The sequence below is a fragment of the Miscanthus floridulus genome, chromosome 2 (assembly GCF_019320115.1).
Source record: "Miscanthus floridulus cultivar M001 chromosome 2, ASM1932011v1, whole genome shotgun sequence".
NCBI lineage: Eukaryota > Viridiplantae > Streptophyta > Magnoliopsida > Poales > Poaceae > Miscanthus > Miscanthus floridulus.
In genome coordinates, this window is record NC_089581.1 from 16,479,241 (window position 1) to 16,491,512 (window position 12,272).

Below are 12,272 nucleotides of genomic sequence, written 5' to 3' on the forward strand. Positions count from 1 at the left end.
GTTGAGCAGCCCATTAATATTGCAGTTGGTGGCTTTCTAAATGGGTTGCTGGGAAGAGTACTTCTTCAACATCGGCAAGGACCTGGCCATGGATTGTTTTGAAAATTGCTTTTGTAGGGTCTGAATCATCTACCAGTTGGGCGGTATCCTGCTGTAACAAGTTTAGGAGAGCTTCCAACTTGGACTTAATTTCTACCGATATTGTTTCCAGTGCAAGGGAAGAACTTGTTTCCTCTCCATCATCGTCAGAAATGTCAATGGCAAAGGAAAATAGGCTGTTTGGGGAGTCTTGTTCCTGAAGAAAAGAAAAAGGGGTCAGTTAAGGATAAGTATGAATATTATAAATCGACTAGGTCAATTGGCTTACCTATTTCAAGGCAATTTCTTGTACTTGGCTGGAGGAAGCAGCCTAGAGTATGCCGTGTGGAGGATCGGCTGAGCTTGTCGATGGGATATCCTCTGTGGCCTCATCGGTGGTTGACTCCTGGGGTATGATGACCGATGGTGTGTCCTGTACAGGAGGATTAACTGCTTGCTTAGTTGCATCGACTGATTCTAGCCGAATTGCAGACATTGGGGCAGATGTGGGGATCGGTATGGACTTCTATCGTTTGGGCTGTGCCTCGGCATCTATTAAGGCTTTGTGCTTTGCTTGAGCCTCAGCAACGATTGGCTAGGGGGCATCAGCACTTGTTGGTTGTGGAGCTTGGACATCTGGTACGCTTGCCGATGTACCTATTTGTTGCTGCAAAACAAGTATAAGGTATGATATTTAACAAATAAAATGTAAAATCAAAGGAATACCTCTAAAGGTTTGTCAGAAGTAGTGGTGCTTGATATCAGAGGAATTGCCGATGATGATCCAGCAGCGGCTCTTACACCCTGATGATTAATGTTAATACAGTTTGTGATCGGCATGAGTAGAAATAAACAGGGTTGTTACCTTGAATGCCTTGATCAGGGTTGTAGCAGCAGCTAATGGAGTGGCCCTAGCTGTAGCCAATTTGGACTTGGAGGTAATGGTCTTGGCACGGGTCTTCTGGTGAGTCAAAGAAGCTAAGGTAGGGGCATTGTAGCTGATCAGTGATATCGGAGAAACAGGCTGAAGATCGAAGGGTTTTCCACTTTTGCTCATAGATAGTGCTGGGTTGTTAACCTATCATGAGAAAGTTAGTTACCGATATATAAAAGGAAAAAGTAGAAGACAGTTAAAAGAAACTTACTGCGTCATTGGGAATGGCGTATTTAGGGTCGATTATGTGCCGATATATGTGAACAGATGTTGCAAACAGTTGTTCCCTCCACTCTCGCCACCATTGCTTATATGATTCGATGATGAAAGATACTGGCATCTAGACGGATATATCGACATCTGTAGTATCGGCATCGGGGGGAGAGTCGCACTACCCTGCTCCAATCTGTTCCGCAGGTGATTGTTTCTCTGGGTTTGATCACATCGGCAAAACAAAGTTTGATTGGTAGTTGCCTAAAAGCCAATTGACGGGATACTGCCGATGGGTTGTAAAATTCATACGTGATGTTGGTGTTTTCCCCGCTACCGAATGTGTTTACTGGAATTGCCCTAGGAGTAATGATGGCCATCATGAGTTCATTATCCTGATTCAGAGTGTCATCGACAAAGTTGAAAAGAAGGGAGAATCTGTTTTCTTCATCAATATAAGGTACCCAGGCCCTATGATCACGAGAAAGACTATTGTAGAAGCTTTGGAAGAATCTGCCGATCTGATCTTCATTGGCCTCTGTTCCAGGAAGGACAATTATGGCTTCACCAAAATTGAGGGGTGAGCGTGTTGCCAATTCCTCGTCCCCAAGCACGTGGTCTTCAGTAATTTCTTGTGGGAATTGTTGGGCAAAGAAGTCCCATTGCAAACGTTTGTGCATATGGGCATTTAGCCACATGTTGATAAACCACCACGAGCCTCCTAAGTTGCCGATGGGTTCGCCAAGCAAAAGTTTCTGAGACACTTGATGAAGAAGATGATAAGTGGAGCTCAGAAGGTATCGGCCAAGAGGGAACCTTACACCATTGGCCAAGAGTTCAGCTGCGGGGAGGAAGGTGTTGGTTGGTCCTACTGATCGACCACAGAAGATAAATTTTTCTAACCACATATTCAAGAATGTGGCATGTTCCCTCTGGTTAACTGTCCCGGTCTTCTGGCATTCTTGAATGTATCCCGTCCAACCACCGATATTGCGGGTATTCACCTTATATTTAGATTTTTTGCCATAGATGGAGCCTTCATCGGCAGTTGAAATATCCAAGCCAGTGAGCATATAGACATCGGCAAGTGTGGGAGTAGCTGGGCCATGTCCAAACATAAAAGTGTTTGTTGTGTCTGACCAGAAGTAAGCAGCTGCAATCATCATTGACTCGTTCTTTTGCATATCGGCAATAGATAGCCTAATGCATTGGTCTACCTTCCGTTCTGCCCAGTGTACTTGCATCGACCTATTGACCCTTAAGTACCAATCTTTCTACCCTTTGGTGGTTTTGGGCCAAGATCGGAATGTATCTTTCCATAAATTCAGAGAGAAATTTTGGGCTTTAAAGGGGATTCTATTGACCTCTGCATTAATTAGATCAGTTGGATCTAGGTTGCCCATTGGTCTTAGGCATTGGACATGTGGCTAATCGGTTGGAATAACTAATTTGTTGCGCAGTACCTAAGTTTAGAGGATCCAAAGAACAAAAGAAAAGAAAAAAATTACCAACTGTATGAACTCGCAAAGACTAGAGGAATCGAGGTAAAAGGTAACGGAAGTGGAACGAACCACAGGGACGTCGAAGTTGATTGCCATTATCTTGAGGTAGATGGGGGCACGAGCCGGAGACTCGAGGTTAACGCTGGAGAAAAGTTCTTGTTGGTTGAGGTCACGCAGTTGTTCGTCGGAGTCGCCGCCAGAAAGAGAGAATGACAAAGATTGGAGTCTGAGGGTAGAAGACGAGCGTTCCGGAGAAATCTATTTATAAGCCGCTTGGAGTAGGGGTATTTTGGACTTATCTCTATACCGCGCGCATGTAGGTCGAGGTGGTTCAGATGGATATGGTAACTGTTCGCATGATAATCAAGGGATTGTACAGATGATTCGATGGCAAGTAATCATGACTTGGAAGAGATATTGGTACAGGATATTTTAATTCTGAAAGTGGCGGCATTATTATGTTAGGATCTTGCCGATGGATTATTATTTCAGTATCTTAACCATAATCAAGGCAAGAGTGGTTGGCAGTTGTGCGATATTTACTGAGGTGCGTGAATCAGGATTAGATTTGATTAGATTTGATAACAGATCAAGTTTTGGCTTGAAGGATGAGTTATGGTAATTGGGCGAAGGCAAACGTTATCTGGAGTAAATTTCAGAGCATTAATTGTTTTATACTCCAAAATTGGGGGGCATGTGTTGACACCATTTTTTGCACGTGTCAAAATGATCAGAGTGGGCTAATCGGCAGAGGAAAGTTACTGTATACGCTGACAGCCGATGAAAATTAGCTTGTAAAGATGGTTGCCGATGAATGGTGGTGGTCGATGGAAAGGTTGATTTAGACTCGGGCGTTGCCGATAAGGTTGGAGATGTTATTGTCGATGCCGATAAAGGAAGGCTTGAAGACTACTACCGATGAAATAGGAGCTATGCCGATGGAAAGGAGGTTGGTGAGATTTCCATCGTAATTGAGGCGGATAGGAAAATGGATAGGAGTTGATTTTCTTTTCTATATTTGTTAGAGTATGATTCATGTAAGAGTCACGTGTTTCCTTAGATATGGACTTGGTGTCCTAGTTGTGTTTGGTTATGTCTCTTTAGATCAGGGTATAAATATAGAGTGAGGGGCAATGTAATAAGGATAATCAATCAATATCAAAACCAATTTTTACTCCTATTTGCATCTACTTATTTTTCGGCGACTTCGTCAATTTGCATATTTTTCTTTTTTACGAGTTCTCATTGATTCGGCGAGTTGCATAGCTTCAGTATGACCTTCGATGATTCTCGAGTTCCGCGTGAGTACCTCTTGGCCGTGACTTCCGGACGTATCGCTGTTGTCAGGACCAAAGTGCTCGTATCTTCATCCTTGTCGATTAACAGGTCAAATCGACTGGCACGTTTTGGATATCGATTCGGGTATTAGCCCTTTGTGTTTATAGATCCACTTTTGCATCAACACATTTTTGTTTTTAAATGTTCACCCATAGATTGGTACGTTTATCCTTTTTTTCTTTCCTTTCTTATATTTATTTTTCTTTTCTTTCTCATGTGTTTTTTTCTTCTTTTCATTTTCTTAACCTTTTGTCTTTTCTATTTCTATTTATTTTTCCTTGTTTTTCTATTTCCCTGATGTTTCTTTTTTAATTACTATATGAACTATTTTCGTTTTTTATTTTAAAGTTTTCATTTCATATGTTACATAAGGTACATATACCATATGATTTTTAAAATTTTCTTTTTTCCTTCCTTATTTAACTTATTCATTGATTTATTTTTTTCTATATATTTTTTATTTGTTATTATGTTTATACGTGAATTTTTTACTTAGTTATTTAATCTAATTAATTACTTTAATTTTTATTTTTTATTTTCTATATTATATGAGATAAGTGTGATATTCGCGTAGTATATATGTGATGTTATATGATATATTTTGCGATGTTCATGTAGTATACATATGAAGTTTTATGATATTTTTTATGATGTTCACGTAGTATATATATATGATGTTCTGTGATGTATCTTGCGATGTTCAAGTATTATACATGTGATGTTCTATGATGTATTTTTGTGATATTCATGTTGTGTACATGTGATGTTCTGTGATGCTCGCGTAATATAAATGTGATGTTCATGTGTTATACATGCGATGCTCTATGATGTAATATTTTGTGATGTTCACGTAGCATACATGTGATATTCTATAATATATTTTTGTATGTTCATTTAGTATACATACGATGTTTTATGATGTTTTTATGATATTCAGGTATTATTAATGTGATGTTTTGTTATGTATTTTATGATATTCATGTAATATACATGTGATGTTCATGTAGTATATATACGATGTTAAATGATATATTCAGTGATGTTCACGCAGTATACATATGATGTTCTATGATATATTTTTGTGATGTTCATGTAATATACATTTGATGTTCTATTATGTATTTTATGATGTTCATGTAGCATGCATGTGATATTCTATGATGTGTTTTGTGATGTTTATGTAATAAACATGTGATGTTCATGTAGTATACATGTGATATTCTACGATGTATTTTGATGATGTTCATGTGTTATACATGTGATGTTCTATGATATTTTTCTATGTTCACATGGTATACATGTCATGTTTTGTGATGTTTTAGAATGTCCACATTATATAAATAAGATGTTTCATAATTATCTTTGAGTATCCACGTAGTATCCGTGAAATGTTCTATGGTATATTTAGCTTGTTTAAGTAATTTCTATTTATATATGATGTTCTTCTATGTTTTAGTTTTTTTCTTTTCTTATATTTTATCTATTACTTTTGATTACTATCTTTTTATTTGTTTTATCTCTTACATATATTTTTCTATATTCTATGAGATGTCACATGATATATTTTTTAATAAAATAATATTCTTGTTTGATGAGATTTTGTACAAAATATTCAAAATAAATATAACTATATGCAACGTGTTTATATGTGCCTGAGCTCGTATTATATATATACTATTAAAGAAGAATGCATTCATCTTTATGCGTGCTAATTAATAAATATATAAGAGAATGAAGGAAGCTAATAGTTAGCTTGGTCCATCGGCTCTGTTTCGGCTGGTTTATAAGCCGCTTGTGCTGATTTGTACGGCTAATTTGTTGGGAGAGAAAAATACTATACCACAGCTGATAAGCCGGCTTATAATGACGTTCATGTATTTCCACTAAAATTGCATACTCGACGTATTCGTCGAGTATACGGTTCAAAGTTTTCACTCAATGATATAGCTTGCTTATATATATACAAGGATCATAAGCTAGTTGGTTTATTAGCCGTCAATATCATTTGTGCTAGCAAAGAAAAGAAAACAGAAACTATGTACGTGCGTACACGTACTTGTGAAAATGAAGAAAAGACGCAAGCTAGCATGTGCATGGGGCCGGAGTTCACGTACAGAGCCCATGATCTTGTGACCCAGCCTCGCCATGCATTGCTCGGGAATGTTCAGAAACTAGCCATCGAGCACGTACGCGATACGCGCGGATCGTTGGCAGCTCAATACATATCTGATAAAGAAACGGTGCACTAAACAAACGGCCCGCGCGCTAGCTATCGAAACAGTGGCCCTGTTGGCTTACGCTAAAATTTAGTTTAGGCTGATATTTATGCTAAAATATTATGAGAAAAAAATACTGTTTAATATGTGAAAAGTAAGTTAATCGAACAGAGCGAGTCTGCCCGCGCGCGCGCCGCGAGTGGCGCGAAAGATAATTTCCCGGCCGGCGCGAGCTTAGGGTCCGAACAGCCGGACTCTAGCAGACCCGGCCTGCTGGCGCCTCCTCGCGGGCCTGCGGCCCAGCGCTTCGTGGCCCGGCTCCCCTGGCGCACCTATAGTCTGACAGGCCAGTTTCTTCCTTTGCGGTTGCTTGCGGTCTTGCGGACCAGGGCCCCGTGCCGTGCGGGTGAAACAGCGACTGAAACTATCAACGTAGGATCTGTTTGGCTGCAGCGGCACTGCGGCAGTAACCAAGCTACTGATTCTCAAAAAAAAAAAATACTGAGCAGTTTCTCCGCTCCTATGGCAGGCTACATACCGTACCATTGTTTTGCTTTTGCACGGCAGAGAAGCGCGATGCCGAGCGAGACTGAAAGATAATAGAGGCTGTAGGGGAACCCAAACTAGCAAACCTGACAGTGACTCAACCAATGAGGTAGCATGCCAGAGCGAATGTATCGCGCCTCATCTTATTGTTCATTTCATTCCAAACAAAGCGAATGTATCGCGCCTCATCTTATTGTTCATTTCATTCCAAACAACCCACGCTAACAACAACCGCCTCAAGAATGCATCACTGTTATTACCCACAGGCCCCCAACGTACGCTGCCCAATGTGTGCAGCGTTCCCGACTCAACCCCAACCAATTCGAAAGCCTCACGAGCCACAACTCCACAAGTGCACAACTCACTCACAGGTCACAGCCCATCCGCCACGCGCCGGTTCTCATCGACAACGACGACGATCGACTCCGCCGTCTCATTTCGTGCCCTTGGTGGTGAGCCCGAAGCCGAACGGGAAGAGCGGGTCGTAGTGCTTGTCGCCCACGTTCATGGGTAGCTGGTCCACCGACTTGAACCACGTCCGCGACAGCTTCCCCGTGAACCCGTAGTCGCCGAACAGGGCGTCCGCCACGCCCTGCCCCTCCGACCCCGGCAGCCACGCCGCAACGAACGCGTCCATGTCGCCCAGGTACGGTTCCACCACCAGGGGCCTGCCGGAGATGAGGACCACCACGCACTTGGTGGCCTTGCACACCGACTGGATCACGCTCGGCCCGGGCGCCGGGATCGTCAGGTTCAGGTTGTCGCCGAACGTCTCCGCGTACGGCGGCTCCCCGACCACCACGATCGCGTAGTCGTACTTGTCGGCGAGCACGCTGCTGTCCGGGTTCTCTGAGTACACCACCTGCGTGCCGGGATCCACGGTGGCCTCGATTCCGGAGAGGATCGTCGTGCCTGTTCCATCCACATCCCATCGCAAGTTAGTTCGTTGTTGGCCACGAATCTCAGGTGTGATGGCTGCAAGCGAAACGGAAAAGGAGGCGCCACTCACCAGCAGTGGTGTTGCCGCTGCTTCCTTGCCATGTGATTGTCCATCCTCCGCACTGGTTGCCCAGGTCATTGGCGTGGCTACCGGCGACCAAAATCTTACCAGCCTTCTTCGGGAGGGGCAGCAACGGTGCGGACTTTCCGTTCTTCAGAAGAACCAGGGACTTCCTGACGGCTTCACGTGCCAATTCCCGGTGTTCCTATCAAGGCGCGAATAAGTAGATCCATCAGTAACCATATTCAGCGTGTATGCAGACGAGCATGAGGTGTTAAGAACTGACTTGCTTCCCGAGTTCGCCCGCAAGGCTAGCATCGGGGTAAGGGTTCTCAAATAGACCCATGGTGAACTTGACACGGAGGATCCTGTAAACGGCGTCGTCGATTCTGCTCAGGGGGATGACCTTGTTCTGAACTTGTGTCGTGAGATCATCGATGAATTCTGTGTATCTGAATGGAACCATGATCTGCATATGATAATTTCAGGGCATGGTCAGCTAGCAGACATAATATTGCATTCGAACCGATGATTAAGTGGTAACTAAGAAGATGAGAAGCAAGCCGTCATTCACTCCCATAATAGTTTATCTGAACCAAGTCCAAAAATAATTTATCAGCGACGTCCTTATCTAAATCAAAGATATATTACTTTTCAGGAAGTTTTCTTTTTTTAGTAAAAAGGCTGGTCCTTATGCTACTGTTTTTTGAAGAAAAAATTAACTAATGCACATGTTTCACATATCTTATTCTCACCATGTCAATACCAGCACCAACTCCAGCCTCAATTGAATAAGAATAGTTGGCATGAGGAGGAGTAGTGATCCGATCAATGCCCTCCCAGTCGGAAATCACAAAACCCTGTTTGCGAAAGAAGTTCAAATTTGAGTATGTAGCTGACGTAAATATATAAACAGAAAAATATAGAGCCTTTGTAATGACCAACTGACCCTAAACTTGAGCTTGTTCTTGAGAAAATCTGCGACTAGGAAATGGTTTGCGTGCATCTTCTCTCCATTCCAGCTGGAGTACGAGACCATGACTGTAGAGACACCTCGGATAATAGAGTTATAGTAAGGAGGCATATGGATGCTCATCAGTCCATGTGTGTTGATGATCGTGTTGTTCTCGTTAATTCCCTTATGCGTTCCACCATCACCAACATAGTGCTTCGCGCATGCAGCAACCTTCTTACTGTAGAGTACAGCAGCGAAAACAATTTTAGTTCGGCGTTGGAATTGAACATTACTTGTCTACTTCCACCTTTTAAAACAGAAGCTGGCTCTAAGCCATGAAGGAAGACAATCTAGCTATTATGTGTTCGGTATAGTAATACCTTCCACCAACATATGGTCTTCCCACGGAATCCGCAGGAGCATCGCCTTGCAAGCCAGAGATGAGTGAAGTCAGTGACTGGACAACCTTTGGGTCCTCACTATAGCTCTCATAGCAGCGTCCCCATCTTGGATCTCTACAAACCTGGGCAATATCATGTAAGCTACAGGCATGAGTTTAAAGGGATAACAAAAAAAGGGACATTTATAACCGAAATGAAACATCCACAGTACAGCAGGAAGAAATGCCTTTATTACCGCAATACAGGGAGCAAAGACATAAGGAATTCCAGTAGCTCTAACTTCAAGAGCAGTTGCTTCTCCAATTCTCTTAACGAGGTCAGGGTCCCTGGAATAGAATTACAACAGCACATCAACATAATAATATAGAGCGACAAATGCTTGTCACAACATAATTACAGGCATATTGAAAGGCATAGCAAAGTAGGTGCAGCTTGTACCTGGTAGCTCCAAGCCCGACGTTGTGAGGGAAAATAGTAGCTTTGTAGATGTTATTGTGACCATGCACGGCATCAATACCGTAGATGATCGGGATACCTAGACGTGTAGAAAGAGCGCCCTTCTGCATCTCAGTCACCATGGAGGCCCAAGCCTCAGCAGATGCTTGAGGAGAAGGCACACTACCTCCGCCACTCAGTACGCTACCTGAAAAACACCACGGCAATGTCAAACGCATACTCCAGTCTATCACCTTCTGCATTTTTTCAGTGTTAGTATAATCTGACATACCTATGAAGTATTTCGCCAGTGCGTCGGCTGTGGCATTTTCCCTCTCAATCTGGGTCATCTGGCCAATCTTTTCAGCAAGAGTCATCCGACTCAGCAGATCCTTGATGCGAACAGCGATAGGCTGCTTCGGATCCTTGTACTTGAGGTACTCTGCTCTCCCCAACGCTAGCAGGCAGAACATGAGAACAAGGGTGATCTTGTGCACGTTCGCCATCTTGCCTGTGTGGTTCTGATCACCACGAACCACCTATATATAGACCTGGCAGAAGGATGCCAAACAGATGAGTTAACGTTCAATAAAGCTTATTCAATAAATATGCAATATTATAGTACAAGTCTCTTGTTTAAAAAACACATACATAAAACTCTAGAATTGGACCAGTTCCAGATGCTGCCGTAAACATCATAAAAAAAAAAACAAAAACACGCACAAAAGGGAGCAGATAACTTAAAATCGGGTGCGTTTTCTGCCTTTCTTTGTTCGAAACCGCGTAAAGTTGCTGAAACCCAGCATGTTTATAGGGAAAACAAACCCAAAGCTACCTAACCTGGATTGATCGAACTGAGCCGGCACAAAAGAAAGGGGGTGATAAAAGCATAAAATGCAGTATGAACAGAATACTATAGGCACCACAACATCATGAGCACACGACTCTTTCAGAAGCTAGCACAATGAATACCTCAGAATATATATATACTCGACTCAAAGTAAGGAACTAGCAATCCGCATGAGCACGACCGCAAATGCAAAAGGCAGGAATATTTCCTGCAAGAAAAATAATGCAGAAAAGCTTTATGCTTGCTGCCCAGGAAGGGTGAGGATGTCCTCAAAGGAACGGAACCCGGATTCCTCTTATAAGCACCAGTGGATGTGTCTATCGGTGGCCCATGAACGTTGCACCGACATGAAGACGGATGGCAAGGCAACAAAATCAAAAGAAACCAAAAGAAACAAGGGTCGTGATTAGTAGGGGGGGGGGGGGGGGGGGACCTAAAACAAGCTGTCGCCAACGACGGTTGAGCATACGATCTCCCGACCTCCACCACTCAGCTCGTGAATGCAGCACCACGAGCGGCGTCTATCAGTTGTGCGTGTCTGAACTAGAATTCACTCGCCCGGCCAGCACCGCCGGCTGCCGCTGCGTCGAATTGTTTCATCGCTCTGACGGGGACGTTTGAGCCGAAGACGTTTAGGCTATTATGCGCCAGAGGCCTTGCTCTGCATCGCCAGGTTCAGACCGTGGCCACTGAGCAGCAGAATAGGACAGCATAACCACTTAGGAAAGTTGTGGATTAATTAGGAGAAATCTTGGACTTGCAAGATCAGGCCTACTAATCACTAAATAACTAGTACTGGTACAGGGCCACTGGCATCCAAATATTTCTTTTTAATAAAAAAATTGTATAAGAAATTTTTCAGCAAGCTGGCCATGGGCAGCGTGCAAGCAAGGCAGATTTGCTCGTATAAGAAATTCAGAACAGTTCCTCGCGTGGAGCGCGCATCCATCAGCGAGCTCCTCCGCGGTTGCCCGTGCGAGGCTGGCATCAGGAATTCAAAAAGAACCCAAGGTGGCAAGCTGGTCACTATCCACTACTACTACTACACCATTCCACAGACAACGAAGCCATGCCATGACATGAACGTACACCATGGATGGGTACGACGCTACCACTACCATCACGCATCCGCGTCACCTCCTCTGCTAGAGGCTAGAGCCCGAGACAGGGCAGGTGGTTCGCAAATCCACATCTGCCTACAAAGATTTTTAGCATTTTGTGGCCTCTCCAGTCTCCACCCCGGGACGAAGCCAGGAAGGGTCAGTGGCGGGCGCTGGCAAGCCTGGAAGGCCACCTTCCCTTCCCCAAACTGACGCGTGTGAAGCGGAGTCCGCTACCGTAAGCGATTGAGATGGGGAGGAAGGAGCAGGACGAAGAAGATGGGAAGTGAACAGGAAACCAAGGGGTGGAACTGGCGGAGGGGGCTCACCGATTACCAGCAGGCGGAGTGACGAGAGCGGCCGGGGAGTGGCCGAGTGGGCGCTGCGCCTGCGCCGGCGAGCAGCAGCACAGCTTGCGCACGGGGAAGCTGGCAGTGCCGCAGTGGCAGCTCACCCGGGGCAGTGAAGGCTGGCGAAGAGTGCCGAGGGCCCGAGGCTTTATTGCGCTCGTCCTCGCCGCCTTTACTGAGCAGCTTTTTTTTTTTCACCCCGAGAATCTACAGCGACCGAACATCAAAGGTCGACGACTGGTGAGGCCCTGTCTGTTTAGTTTCCAAAATTTTTATGCAGTCCACCGCATTGAATTTTACGGCACATATATGAAGTATTAAATATAAATAAAAAAACTAATTGCACAGTTGGATAAG

General features: G+C 44.0%; 1 protein-coding gene across 1 annotated transcript; it reads right to left on the minus strand.

Moving 5' to 3' along the window:
* Positions 1–6,917: 6,917 nt before the first annotated feature.
* LOC136518254 (uncharacterized) lies at positions 6,918–12,046 on the minus strand. Its single transcript, XM_066511898.1, has 10 exons — positions 11,895–12,046; positions 9,908–10,166; positions 9,619–9,823; positions 9,416–9,506; positions 9,160–9,302; positions 8,774–9,017; positions 8,580–8,684; positions 8,111–8,293; positions 7,834–8,029; positions 6,918–7,736 (listed from the first exon to the last, which is right to left on the minus strand). The coding sequence occupies exons 2-10, from the start codon at positions 10,119–10,121 to the stop codon at positions 7,258–7,260; spliced, it is 1,860 nt and encodes a 619-aa protein (XP_066367995.1). The 5' UTR covers positions 10,122–10,166; positions 11,895–12,046; the 3' UTR covers positions 6,918–7,257.
* Between the last annotated feature and the right edge of the window lie 226 nt (positions 12,047–12,272).

Coding starts and splice junctions, on each gene's coding strand:
- LOC136518254 (XM_066511898.1), bottom strand. CDS start 10,121: ATGGCGAACGTGCACAAGATCACCCTTGTTCTCATGTTCTGCCTGCTA. Junction 9,303..9,415: donor TCTTTGCTCCCTGTATTGCG/GTAATAAAGGCA, acceptor GATATTGCCCAG/GTTTGTAGAGATCCAAGATG. Junction 8,294..8,579: donor TTGGTGCTGGTATTGACATG/GTGAGAATAAGA, acceptor TATCATATGCAG/ATCATGGTTCCATTCAGATA.